The sequence below is a fragment of the Alosa sapidissima genome, chromosome 24 (assembly GCF_018492685.1).
Source record: "Alosa sapidissima isolate fAloSap1 chromosome 24, fAloSap1.pri, whole genome shotgun sequence".
Lineage (NCBI taxonomy): Eukaryota > Metazoa > Chordata > Actinopteri > Clupeiformes > Clupeidae > Alosa > Alosa sapidissima.
In genome coordinates this window covers 8,759,353-8,773,695 of record NC_055980.1, presented here as the reverse complement: position 1 = coordinate 8,773,695, position 14,343 = coordinate 8,759,353, and the positions used below count along the sequence as shown (strand labels likewise).

At 45.6% G+C, this 14,343-nt stretch overlaps 1 protein-coding gene across 2 annotated transcripts; it reads right to left on the bottom strand.

Moving 5' to 3' along the window:
- Nucleotides 1-6,023: 6,023 nt before the first annotated feature.
- On the bottom strand, nucleotides 6,024-14,106 carry ormdl3 (ORMDL sphingolipid biosynthesis regulator 3). 2 transcript variants are annotated; one of them, XR_006027010.1, is made up of 5 exons: nucleotides 13,742-14,106; nucleotides 13,075-13,289; nucleotides 12,084-12,235; nucleotides 8,590-9,903; nucleotides 6,024-8,480 (listed from the first exon to the last, which is right to left on the bottom strand). XR_006027010.1 is itself a non-coding variant. In XM_042082002.1 (4 exons), the coding sequence occupies exons 2-4, from the start codon at nucleotides 13,246-13,248 to the stop codon at nucleotides 9,768-9,770; spliced, it is 462 nt and encodes a 153-aa protein (XP_041937936.1). In that variant the 5' UTR covers nucleotides 13,249-13,289; nucleotides 13,742-14,106; the 3' UTR covers nucleotides 6,024-9,767. The 2 variants fall into 2 exon arrangements, 1 of the variants encoding a protein (XP_041937936.1); XM_042082002.1 differs by having other exon boundaries at nucleotides 6,024-9,903.
- Between the last annotated feature and the right edge of the window lie 237 nt (nucleotides 14,107-14,343).

Sequence of the window (14,343 nt, the reverse complement as noted above, 5' to 3'; positions counted from 1 at the left end):
CAGCCACACACAGCTCGTGGATGGAGCAGGAGATGGAGGAGGAGGAGGGGTAAGGAAAGAAAAAATAAACAAAAACAAGACTATCAGAGAACTGATGAGCTTTAAGGCCGCCTTTGTAGTCTCTCCTTTGTCATTTTGAAAACACAACAGCTGCTGCGGTGAACTGGCTTTAGCTCCCTCCGCAGATAATGCCGTTAATAAGCTGCGCTTACAAGGGTGATGCATCGTTAAACGTCGTGCCTCTACGACTTTAATAGCCACATTACTCAGACGTGAGTGGTCAGGCTTGGTCCCCCTCCCCATCCCAGCCCCCCGGCAGTCATGACTCAGGCGCGGGCGCACGCTGACGAGCTGTTTCCTCCGCTCCTTGCGTTATTTCCTTGGGGTCCCTCTAATGAGAGGTGACATGGGTGACCCACTGATCTTTGCTCCAGGTCGAGAGCGTCTAAATAAAGCCGCATCTATTGCCCCCCACCAGCCTGTCATTACGCTGGACAATCAAACATCATTCGGTCACGGTGGGACACCCGCACAGCCACTGCTTTTGTTCTGTTGGAACCAAGATTGAATGTGTGTGTGTGTGTGTGTTTTAGGGTGTGTGTGTGCAAATGAGTTTTTGTGCATCCCTCTGTGGTGGACACAGGAGGCTATCGATCGGCAGCTCCAGAGGCAATGGTCAGGTGACTCTGGCCTCTTACCGTCGCATCATGTCACTCACTCAATAGTGATAGTGATTTTGAAGGTGGCAGACTCAAAGCTCTCTTGAAGAGGATTAGAGCCAGAATGCCTCCTGGTGTGTGTGTGTGTGTGTGTGTGTGTGTCTGTGTTGGGGCACGTATATCAGGCCCTATAACTCTATGGCATTATGACCGCCCTTGGCAGCTCTACTGCATCCCCGACAAAGGCGGCCCATTTGACATGCGGATGGCGTCGCTCCCACTTCCCCGAGGTAATCCCTCGCTTCCGGGCGACGGGCCTCGCTCCTTTTTCATCAGCCGCCAAGCGAGGTTCCCCAGCAGTGGGCCACAATGGGAAACCTCACCTCAATCAGACTGAGAACAACCTGGGACAAAGACACGGACGCCATCGCCACGGAACCTTCTAGAAAAAAAAAAATTCCCTTCAAAAGCAATTACAGCCAGTGACCACAGAGGCGCCCTCATGGCCTTTGCTCTGAGGACATACCTGTTCTGTATAGTGTGTGTGACCCCAACACTTAGGGCACTCATTCTATACACCTTGGTCAGCACCCCTGCAGTTTTGCCACTCCCAAAGTAGGACTCTCCAGGACCCCCGACGGCCGGCCAGGATGAGATCTCATAAATCACTGACCGGGGAGAGGACACGTTGAGACAGTTGCGACAGTTCGCTGCCATGGGCCTGTGAGGAGGAGAGGAGAGAGGGGGTGTGGGGGTGGGAACCATGCAAGCGCAGGGGCGTGCAGACAGAGTGCAAACACATTGAATAATTCCTGCCGCATGTCGAGTGCGCTGCTCGCTCGCTCGCTCGCCCGCCGAAGCCTCGGGTCTACAGGGGGAGACTTTTTCTCGACACTCTGGATCCCTTGCATAATTCATTCACTTTGCCGAGGATTCATCTGTGGCTGACTTCCCCTACAAGCATACATCATTTACATGCTAACCATTGACAAGTTAATTATGGAACCTCAGTCCTTCTGGACGGAAAACAGGAGGGGGTATTGCGACAGAGCTCGGAAAAAAAAAAAACGACTTTAAAAACTCATCAGAGACAACCATGCCTCAGTGGTACTTTGTACAGGTCTGTGCAGTTTTTTTTACAGTACTGTTCTGACCTTTAATTAGTGTTTAATAAGTAATATGTGATTGAGGCTTTCCAGCCGAAGCGTAAAAAACACTGCAACATTTGCCCTCACTTGGTCTGCGTCTGATATCTCTTCGGGGGCAGTTAAAACTGCCATAACATATGAGTGCTGATTATTGCTATCATCTGGTCTTCAAATAAAGTGCTATCAAGCGTTTGGCCTTATTTGCTTATTTTATGCTGGATGTATATAGCATGTCTTTCCTTCCTGGAGAAATGTAGATCAATATTTATGCAGGTGTGCGGCCACTTCGCAACAGATTGGCAATAAATCAAGTTGAGTTGCAACAGAGCAACAAAAGGCAATAATGAAAATTGAATCAATGTGGGCCGAGGTTTTTCCATCCCACTCGTGTGACAGTCGCAGCTCTCCCTGGCGCCTGCAGGAGGCGATAGTCTGACGTCTGACATGGGTGCCCCAGAGTGGTCGAGGCGAGCTCTCTGACGTCTTAAGGGCTTTGCTGGACTGTAGCCAAGGCTTGGGAGAGAAAGAGAGAGAGAGAGAAAGAGAGAGAGAGAGAGAGGCCATGGAGGGGGACACTGGCCGGTGGGTCATAGAACGCCACATGACAACACTCAAGAGATATGTCTGGCATGGTGTTCTCATGGTTGTGTGTGTGTGTGTGTGTGTGTGTGTGTGTGTGTGAGGGTGGGGTTGGGGGGCTAAAAGCAGTGAAAATCAATCTAATTACACAGACAGCTTTGTATGATGATACAGATGGTGCGGTTAGAAATAGAGGGCCAAGGGTGGTGAGGGAGGAAGATCCCTGATCCTCTTGGAAGGTAATTACGGAGAGAGGGGTGTCTAAGGGTCCATGGAGGAAACACGTGTGTGAACATAGCACTGTTATGTACTGCCTGCAATGTACACAGCACCACCACCTCCACACACACACACACACACACACACACACACACCAGGAGGCATTCTGGCTCTCACAGCACCACCTCCACAGGCCACATACACACACGCACACACACATGCACATAAACACACACACACACACATCCTTCAGTTCATCCACTAGGCCAGCAGCAGCTAGAGAATGAGAGCAATCTGGAGAGTCTGTCTGGGCGCTCTTAAGAACAACATGGCTCTTAATTACCGCAGAGTCAGTGCGGTCCTCATTGTTAAAAACGAATGCGGTCCATAGAAGTAGCCGACTAATGGTTAGCCCGATTGTAATCTGCACCAAATGCACTGAATGCTCATCAGCTAAGAAAGTTTGTCCAGATCGCCTTTTGTTTTTAAGGGCTCCAGTGGTACCATCAAAGCGATCTGTTTTCCCTATAGGAGGAGGATAAAGCTGTGCGAGGTTATTAAACATATCACTCTCATCAGAGCAACATCATAGACGGACTCTTGTGAATGGGAGTTAATCAGCCTGAAATAAGCGCCGTGTGAATATGCATGAGCTGAATGACGGATCTCTGATGCCAGAGACTAGCTATTAGGAGCCAGTGACTGACATTGTTCATGGCCTTGATATTACATGCATTTATCATGAGGTAGCTCTTTAATCTACAATATGAAATGGTGTTTAGACTGAGTCCAATACACTGCATGTAAAACCTAAACAAAGTGTCTCCAAGGGTTGTTTTCAATGAGGAGGGTAGATGCGAATAATTATGGAGGCAATTTTTCATAAAAGCAGGGGGGGAATGATATTCATGAGAGATCATAATCTAAATATTTTGATCCTAAACTGTTCCATACAATGAGAAAAAAAACGGCAGTTAGAATGATGTTTACTTTGAAAGTGTATCTCGAAGCTTACAGATGTTGACAAGGACTGATTTGAAATCTGACAGGTTGTCAGGAAACAGGAGGCTTCCTGACTGGCAGACGCATTAGGAAGTGGCAAAATGGGAAAAAAAAGGTCAGATTGTAGCTGACGTCTAGTAATCAAGTCACTCTGCGTTTTATATTTCATGTCTTCTTGCTAAGAGCTTCTTTGGCAATGAATGCTGAATATTTGAAAATGGTATGACAGGGCTTTTCAAAAGGTTAAAAAAATTCCAAAACATACATTCACCCACTCACACACATTACTCGCTTACACACATTAAACACACACACACCAACACACTCACTGTCTCTCTAGAGAGTGGTCTTCAACCCCTTCGTCCATCTAGCTACCTATCCGTCTTGTCCTCCCTCCTGTGTCTCACAGTGGCCATGCATTCCCACCAAATCCACTCTGACAGCAGCATTACACAGCAGGCACATCAGCAGGCAGCTCTCTGAAGGCCCCCGCACCCCCACCACCCCTCCTCCTGACAGTGTCTGACTGGGCCCATCTAGCCCTGAGCTCCTAGGGGTGGAGGGGGGTGGTTCTCCCTTGGGGGCTCCATGGTTCTCCAGGCCCGATGTTTAATGCATTTGATCAGGGAGGGCCTGTGGTTATTTATAGAGTGGCTCCCCGCTAGCAAGGCTCTCGGTTGGTACCGGGGGTTCCAAAGAAGTTATCCTGGTCGCATGAGATATTTAGATCTACACTGTGAGTTATATGTTTCACAGAACCAAAGTGGGGGAGCTGGAGTGTGGAGGCGACTTTCTCTCGTAAGTCTAATTTGACTGGACATCTTTCTTCTTCCTTCACACATTATTTATTCTTCATCAGTTTCTCTCTCCGTCTCTCTCTTCACTCTCATCTTGTTCTTCAGGAATCAATCTACTTGTTCTTCACAGTGGGTGTGTGTGTGTGTGTGTGTGGGGGGGGGGGGGTGTCCAGCATATGCAGCAGGAGCAGCTTGAATGCCACAGAGCATTCATAATTCACAAGCTGAACTCTGAGGAGTGTTCAGAAAGTGGGCTTCTTTGATGGCATGCTCTTGCCTCTGTAAAGGGCAGGGATGGTTAATTAAGTTTCTCCAGAAACAGGAGGTGAAACTTCAAGCGGCGTTGCCATCAGCCAGGCAGAAGCTGAAATGCAGCCGGGTGAGGGATCTGTGAAACTCTCAAGAGGGCTGCTGTCTTCTTCCACTGCCTGCATTTCCGTCATGTCTCCATACAGATGACTGAACTCCTCAGGAGCTGACAGCTAACAACCTGATGAAGAGAGAGGAGAGAGAGGGGGAGAGAGAGAGAGAGGGAGGAGAGAGAGAGAGAGAGAGCGAGAGAGAGAGACCCACTCAGTAGGTGTGTGAATAAAAGATCAAGAGCGATGGTGAACAAAGTGTTGCGATATGAGGAACATTGTAAACATCAGATAAAGCAACAGACTGCATAACCCTTTGTAGCATATGCAAGTACGGGGCCAAATTAACACATTATTTCTATTAAAGCAACACCAAAGAACTTTTCCTCTGTCACACGCACCATTTGTTTATCCAGCTTATCCAGTTTATTTTAAGGTACAAAAAACTCTTTGGTGTTGCTTTAAGTTGGAAGGTTAAGATTAACAGAAAACACAAAGTCAGAACACCAGTGACATTCCAGTGCATACGGCTTCGAAAGAGAAACCAGGCCAACAGTTTTTACCTAGCGGCAATTCCTATTTATAGGGCAGAACGCCACCTCAAATTAGTATCAACTAGCATTTGCTGCCCCCTGCTGTCTACTAGCCACATTGCAACCCACCCAAAACAACCAATGCTATTCTTCAGTAGCATACGGGGTTATAATACATAACACCACTCAACTACTGACAGCACAAAGAACAAGAATTTGGTGGGTGCTAAAAAGACACATGCTGATAAATGTATATGCAAGCATCACAATGTTAAGTTAAATACTGTAGAACATTTCTTATTTTTAATCTGTCTAATCCTTTTGGTTACTAAAGAATGTTGAATAGCATCCAGATGAGACCACTGCATTGGACTGGAGTGCAAAGAGCATTGGAACACATTGGAACTTGCTCTGGATTTTTCCACGGTAGTATATGATGACAAATACCGGAAAATGCCAAAGCAGGGCTTTCATCCCAGAAATTCTGTGCCATGCGTTGAGGAATAAACAAATATTTGGATATTGATTAGGCAAAGATACAAGGTCGCCGTGAACACTGCAGAGCAACCCATTGAGAAAATGTGACATTTTGTACCTAAAGCGGTGTGAACTGTGTGCCACTGTGCAGTTACAGTAGCAGGCAGACATCTGCACTCTGAGCTATTTACAGTCTTCAGCTATTTACAGCCATGTCTGTCTCTTGCAACAACAAACAACAAAGGTCTAGTTTGTTTACATGAATACACTTTATTTCTCATAGTACTAAAGAACATAGTAGTAAAAATTACATTTCCAGCCTGTTGTGGCAGGTCTGTAACATTTGGGGCAGCTCCCCATACATGGATTAAGCCTAGTTGAGACTACAAGCTCTTTTTCAATGGAGATCTTCACTTAAGTAGTCTAAGACAAGGACTTAATCCATGTACAGGGAACAAGCCCAGTTTAGGGGGATTCTAGACAACGCTCAATGAAAATTATTTTCAAGGTTTGAAAAGCATTCCATATTGACAGTGTAAGTGCAATAACAGTGCAGTGTAAGCACTGAATTTGTCAAGCCTCTAGTGCTAACTGTATTCTTCTCAACAACACATTTAAGGTTGAGTCTCTGATATAAGTGTGCTTAAAATACAATGAAATAAATCATCAAATGTGTTGAAATAGTTGTGCATCATTTTTGATTCCTAATTTTGCTGGCTAGTAAACCAGAAATCTTTCAAGGTGTTTAATGTCATGTTACGTACATCAACAATGTCTGCACCTGGTTTGAATGTGAACAAACAGGTAGCCCTTCTTTCAGTATGTGTACATGACTCACTGTTACAGATGTTGATGTTTAGCCAATAAAAACACATTTGACAATCTAAGTAAACTGGAAAAAGGGTATGAAAAAGGGTCTGAAATCATTACACCTCAGTTTAACAGGTCTCAAAACATATCAAAGTCCACTTGTCAACCCCACTGTTTGCCTGTCTGAAATGGAGAAGAGGAGACCGAGAGCCAGTGAGAGAGAAAGAGAGTGAAGCAGAGGGAGAAAAGGAGCATGCAGGAGCAGTTCTAACCAATAATCAACACCCTCGATGACAGCTCACTTCCTCTGATAGCAACGCTCGACTATCAGACACAGAGGTGGTCAGTCACTCTCGCCCTGGTCAGACGGTCACCTCTCCTCAGTGTTTAACAAGTGGCCACATTAGGGTCAGCGAGCCGGCACAAGGCCCTGCCTCACGTTGCAAAGGGTGCAGCAGAGCGATGACGGTCAACTTTTGGTTTTGAGTGTCCGCTACTTCCAAGGACGTGACCTTCTGCTTCAAGTGACAGTGAAGAATGAGAAGTAAACAATGTCATGTAAATAATTTCATTAAACAAAAAAACAGAACTGATAACAGCTTTTTGAGAACCACGTAAAATGTTACAATGGAGGGTCATCTGACACACATGTATGAAGAACCGGTCAAATAACAATGACATGTTATTTTCTGTGACTGGGATGCTACAAATGAATACTGTATTGCAATGAACACAAAGTATTACAAACATTGTTGTATACGAAGAGCTCAAACTGCATATGCTCAGGTTCCATGGAAGAACATCTTCACAGTCTCTATCCAGCAACCAAAGGCTGCCACAATTAGTCTCCATCAGTCACAACCAATATGATTTGCATGTAGGCCCTTTCCTTATCTGCACAGTAAACATGTACCAACCAAATCATGTACATGTACAAACCAAATGGCGGAAACATTACACTCTCAAAACACAAGCCTCAGAGGTCATAAGCTGACAAACACTACTCAGGACAGTATCTCTCAGGGATCACGGATGTTGTTGTTTAGTAGTGGGGGAAAAAAATGATAAGCCATTTCTGCTGAAAACACACCAATGACCCATTCAGTTCACAAGTGCTTCATGATAAAAAAGAAAAAAAGTCTCCCTCGCCTCGGCACACCAAAATTAGCCCTGTCCTACTTTGTCAAAAAGACAGCAAAGGGCCCGAGGGAAACCCCTTACTGTGCTGCGAGTCTCCGCTTTGACAATTAATGTCATCGAGACACCCTGGAGTCCCCTCTGGGCTGTTTCCAGATCAGTTAGGGAGCTAACCAACGCCAAAGTAAAGGTTCCAGGCCGATTAGACCCAGAGTCGTGACTTTAAAAAACAGAGGCCCTTCTTTAGGCAGGACCCATCTGCTTGAACAATGGCGACTCTGTGCTGACATTATGGTTGTGTTGCACCATTACTGACTGCCGTCTGCTGATCTGTACCCATATACAACAACAAGCATCCCACTACAACACAAATCTCATAATAATAGAACTCCACATAATAATATCAACCCCAAAAAAGATAATGTCACTGGCAACTGAACTGCAGTCGTTGGAAATTGAACAAAGAGAGGCAAGAAAATCCATCTGCACTGTTTGGATTAAATAAATAAAATAACCATAAAATTAAAGGCTTTACTTGTAGGACTACATTTAATGGCTTTAAGGCTCTTACCACAAAGTGGTGTTAGATGCCAGTACCAAATAGGTCAATGTTAGAACAAGCACAAAAGGGAATAGTTTGAATGGTTTGCCAATGGTATGCCTTCTTTTTCTGAGACTGTCCAGAGCACAGTCCAACGGTCATCTGGTCTCGCTCCGAAACCTCCACAGGCCTTTTATCTGTCTTGTCTCATCAACGCTCCTGACAAGGCAATCAATAGCTATCAGTCACGATGGCACAACACACTTAAAGTATCTTATCCCTGCTAATGAAATATGTGAAGTGTGCAAAGATCATGTAAAACACTAACCTTTCCCCCCCCTACACCTTAATGCTCTCCCCACTGACTCCCGCCCGGAGAGATGACGTGTGCTTGAGGAATGGCAGATTTCCAGTGTGGGAACAGTTGCGGCATGAAAGCGTCTCCAAGGAATGACAGAATGGGGCTCAGGTTAACTTGGGGGTGAGGAGAAGAAGAATTGTAACGATACTGAGACAATCATATAAGTATGTCTGGACTTTCCCCGACGTTTCCTGACAATTAGGGGCACAAGCTAAAAATAATTCCCTTGGTCAGACTGACTTCCTCCGTCCACAAACCAGCCCCACCGCCCACACCACACACTCATCCACCTTGGCCCACTCAACTAGTGCACTGAGACTCTGAGAGAGAGAGAGAGAGAGAGAGAGAGAGAGAGAGAGAGAGAGAGAGAGAGAGAGAGAGAGAGAGAGAGAGAGAGAGAGAGAGAGAGAGAGAGAGAGAGAGAGAGAGAGAGAGAGAGAGGAGAGGGAGAAAGGGGCGAGAAGGAAAAGGACAGAAAGAGGGCAAAAGGAGAAAGAGTGCAGGCCAGAGATTATAATGTGCTCAGTACCGTCTGATGGTGCTGTGTAAAAATAGGGTGGCTGTTGAGGTTATCCACTGCCCTTCTCTTAACGTCTCTCCCATCACAGCCTGGTACATTTGGCTTCCTCTGACAGGGGCCGAGGGAGGCAATTAGGCTCCTGGCTTTCACAGTCTTTGGGGAGCCTCTTCTTGCTTGCTTAGAAAACGGTACAAACTCACACACACACACACACACAGAGGGCAGACAAATAATTGACAGACACAGATATCCAAGGGTCGTCGATTTGCCAGGGCCAAGCCACTGTCCTCCGTACTCGGGTCCTCTTCATTTCTCCAAACGATGCCACACACACACACACACACACACACACACACACACACACACACACACACGCACGCACGCACGCACGCACACACACACAGTTCCAGTCCCTTAGTGGCTCTACCATGGCAGATGAGATTGACACTGAAAGCAAAGGAGTGGGGGGGGGGGGGTTGAGTCGCCTAATCCTTCCTCGCCTTTGGCCTCAACGTCTGAGCGCTGAGCAATACTTCACCAACCATTGGTACAGAAGAGAGGAGGAAGTTTAGTCCTTATAAACAAACAAACAAACAAACACACACACACTCATGGCCTTTGTGCCTCAGTACTTATTGATGCCAAAGATGCGCACGCCGTGCAGCTGTGGGAGCTTGGGGATGAGGACAGTCAGGAGGGACACGGTGTTGATGATGAAGTGGACCCGGTCATACTTGGTGTAGAAGCTGGTGAGGAAATACCTGCAGATGGACAGAGAGAGAGAGAGAGAGAGAGAGAGAGAGAGACTGTGAGATTGAGGCCGTGGGAGATAGAGGTGGACACAACGGAGAGCAGGACAGTGGGACAGTCTGTATGAGCAAGAGAGACAGAGAAAGGGACAGAGTGCAAGAGAGAGAGAGAGAGAGAGAGTTACAAAGAGATTGTGAGTGAGAGAGAGAGAGAGAGAGAGTAACAAAGAGATTGTGAGTGAGAGAGAGTTACAAAGAGATTGTGAGTGAGAGAGAGAGTGTGAGAGAGTGAAAAGAAGACAGTGAGAGAGAAAAAGGGAGAAAATGAGACAGTAAGAGTGACAGAGATGAGGAGAGAGTGAGAGAGAGAGAGAGTGGTGAAAAAGACACAGTGAGACTGAGAGCGAAAGAGAAAGAAAGAGTGAGAGAGAGAGTGAAAAGGAGACGGCGAGAAAGAGAGAGTGAGAGAGCGAGTGAAGGACGCGTCAGCTGGCAGAGGTCAGCAGGAGGAAACTGGAGACGTGCTCACTTCTAATCAGCAGCCCACAGCAGATGGGGCTGGAGGCTGTGTGACAACACAGCTGCCGCGGGGCAGAGCACACACACGCACGCACACACGCGCGCACACACACACACACACACACACAGACACACACACAGACACACAGACACACACACACAGAGCTCAACTCTGCTCTGGAGAACTAACCTCTCACACAGAACTTCTGTCCAACCCAGAACTAAATCCCACTGGGTAGCAGGCTTGGACTCTGCATAGAAATGTAGGCTGACCCAGAACTAAATCTCCCATTGTAAAGGGCTCTAAGGCCTCCTCACTAAAAACAATCCAGGATTAGGGCATAAAAGTATTGTTCTTCAGTTTATTTTTGAATATTTGAACTGACACAAATAGCACTGACACTGTCAAAAGAGGAACCAAAACAATTCTGATAAGTCATCCACACCCCATTACATCTTAAGGTTTGCTAAGTGTGAACAGAAGGTCTTTGCAAATAAGACAGGATCATATCAGAGCTGTAATGTCGGATTACTGTCAGAGTGAGTTCTCTGTTCATGTAATGGCTGGTGAGGAGCTATGAGGGTGTGGTGATTCGGCTTCATTGTAGTAGAGGATAAGTGACAGGGCAGGTGACCTAAGTGTTTCTAAATAAAGCTGCCTGTGCTAGCAGACACCACAGGAAGTCCTGCATCAACGACCGCCAGACACACACACACACACACACACACAGAGAGTGAGAGAGAGAAAGCAAGAGAGAGAGAGAGAGAGAGAGAGAGAATGAGAGAAAGAGAGAGGGAAAGAGACTGCTCAAGTACAGACAATTAGTAGAGGACAATGTGTCAGAGAGAGGAGAGGAGGCACAAACACACAACGCAAGAGTCCTGCTAATTAAAGAGAAAGAGTGTCTGTTCTTTTATCCTCCATCTCTCTGTTACTTAAAATCTTGTGTAAAGCAACGCAAGCAGTTCACAGAGGAATATTTATAAGCTGCCTGCACACCCTGAGCTACTGTCTGTCTATTCCCATTAGTCATGTCAATCAGAGCTAGAGGACTGGTTCTCCACTTGCACTCCACTGCAGTGATTACACTATCTAAATAAATAAACAACCAGCTTAAACTATTCCTATTTGAGATGTATTTCTGTAGAGGAAGGGAATATTGCTTCTGGCTGTAATAAATGAGTACCTACACACTATTTTGCAAGCAAAGAGCCATGTCTGGATTTTGGAACTTTTAGAACCAATGAGCAGCTGGTGCACTATTTTAGGTCCATTCTTCTTTAAAATGCTGACACTATAACACCTGCAAATATGCTATTCATGCACATCTGTATGTGTATTGAAAAGAAGATGAGATTCAGAAAAGTTGCAAAAGAATGCAACTTTACTACTGTAACGGCAGAATAAAAATGATACAAAAAAAGATTATGTTGCATTATTTCAAAATTAACATCCTCTGCAATGTCAACAATTGCATACATTGCATGCCATCTGACAATTCAAATGTGAACTTCAAATGTGAATTTCACACAGATATAACTGAATCCTAACATTATGGCAATTTCTCTGAATATGTGAAGAAAAAATATATATCAGGGATGGCTGTGGTGTGTGAGAGAGAGAGTGTGTGAGTGTGTGTGTGTGAGAATCTCAATGACAGATTTGTGCTCACAGGATGATGGGTGTGATGGTGAGGAACTTGCGTGAGGCTGTGAACTGGACGCCGTAGTCCATCTGCTCCCAGTGCGTGAGCAGCCGCGCCTTGCCTTGGTCCGGCGTCTCGAACGGGGTCCCCTTCACCGTGTGCAGCAGCAGGTACATGCACTGGAGAGAGAAATGGGGGCACCATCACGTCCACAGCACCAGGACACTATGAGACCCAGCATGGTTCATGAATGGTTCATGGTTCATCTCCAATTCAAGCATTTTCCTTGGTGGTGAATCGTGACTTCAGAAGCACTGGTTTGTGTGTCCTTATAAGGGGAACTACCAATGGCACTATCTAACGGAAAGCATCTCTACAATTTTAATGTCAGCTGCCAAGAAATATTTGCACTGGCACCAGATGATGTCTAGATGTCATGCCAAAACAAACAAGACATTATCAACGGACCTCACTCAGTTATACTTCTATTGTGGAGCTTTTTTAACACACACACACACACAGGCAGGCACACACAGTGTTGAACAGACAGCGGTGATGGTCAGATAGGACAAGTTTGGGCACTCCTGGCCTACATAGTCCACGTGGCATCAGCAAAATGTGCATGGACACGAGCGGAAGGCTGGCACTTTTTAGGCACAGGATGGAGGTAAGCTGATACAGGATGGTGTGGTAACCCCAACTCCTCCACTGGGTGAAATTACAACCGCTCTAGTCAGCAACTTAATGGACAAAATACTCAGCAAAAGAAAAGGAATGTTAGATAACCATGTGAAAGTCCAAAAGATTATTCTGTGTTTAGCCTACTTTTGCCAGTTGGTTGTCAAGTTTTAAAGTTCAAAGTATTAAAATATGTGGGCTTAGTATTGTTCTAGTCCAGACAAGACCATTATGAAACTCAAATTCCACAGTGTTGAATCACCGGATGAGAATGATCAGCCAAGGTCACAAATACACCACAATTTTATGTCTGAGGTAAGGTGAAGAGGAACTCACTCACCATGTTGTGGATGAGGTTGGTGAGAGTCCAGACTACGGGGACACTGACGAAAGGGATGCTGAGAAGGATGACGTGCAGCAGCCCGATGCCTAGGACGTAGGACAGCCATATCCCCCGGCTGTTCATCACCTGCGTGTTGGGGTTGACCTCGCTGTGAGCCGTGCCCACGTTCATGACTCGCACGCAAACTTGCGCCACTTGTTGGCGCACACTTCCTGTGAGCCATAAGAATATCATGCTTTAGAAGGCAACGAGGCAGCAATGCAATCAATAGACAACTAACCATGTCCATTGACGTGAGGAGCAAATAGCAAAGCTGGCATATTCACATTTCACAAGAACAAATGCCTGACCCTACCAACCAACTGCTTGAGGCCAAGTATTCCATTAGGCTAGATGGATCTTAACAAATAATGAGAATCATGTAGCCTACGGTATTCAGGTTAACCATGTTCGCAGATCAAACTAAATATTTGTTGATAGATTATCATAATTCAAAATATAGTCTTAGTTAAATTGCACAATGCTGTATATAGCCATGCGAGTAGATTACTTATCGCTTCCGTTATCTGTTTTACATAGCCTTTGATCAGCATTTCTTAAGACAATCCACTTCCGAGAGAAAGTGAGTGGGTTTTCTTGCAAATGAAGCAAGAGTCATACTCACCGGAGTGTGGCTATAGCCTAAATCCTTGCCGAAGATTCAGCCAAGAAGTTTGTAAATAGGCTGGGCTTTATTTAAAGCGACCTTTATTTGCTCATCTATCCCTTTCCACCATTCGATATCGTCTTGCAGTCTTATGTAAGCACTTCTGTGAGAAATTGTTCACTTTTGCAAACTGTCATTTATTCCGTAACTCCCGTCTCATGTCTTCACGAAGAGATCGCCTTTATTATCCAATTATTAAATCCCAAATTCTTGCAAAACAGCCTTGTTCACTGACACTTTGTTCCTTCTGCAAACAGCTGGTGTGACAACACAGCAAGAGTTCGTAATTGAACGTCATCGTTTTCGGGGGGGCTACACCATTACGGCGATATTTTTTAACCTATCTGTTTAAATTCCGATTGGTTACCTTTCGTCACATGCAACTAATGCACCAATCAGAGATGAATGCGTTGATCATTTGCTAAAATAACAGCACGCCCACTTGAACGTCACACAACGAGAATGAAGTCTGATTGGGAGATTAGCGTACAGAGACAGACAGGCGTGGGCATGTGCAATAGATTCAATTGTTTACTTCAGTCTGATGAAACATTTACTTT

Excerpts from the sequence above, each read along its gene's own strand:
- ormdl3 (XM_042082002.1), bottom strand. The coding sequence starts at position 13,248 with ATGAACGTGGGCACGGCTCACAGCGAGGTCAACCCCAACACGCAGGTG. Across the intron at positions 12,236-13,074 it reads CCAACCTCATCCACAACATG|TGCATGTACCTGCTGCTGCA; the intron begins GTGAGTGAGTTC and ends TTCTCTCTCCAG. Across the intron at positions 9,904-12,083 it reads ACCATCACACCCATCATCCT|GTATTTCCTCACCAGCTTCT; the intron begins GTGAGCACAAAT and ends GTCCATCTGCAG.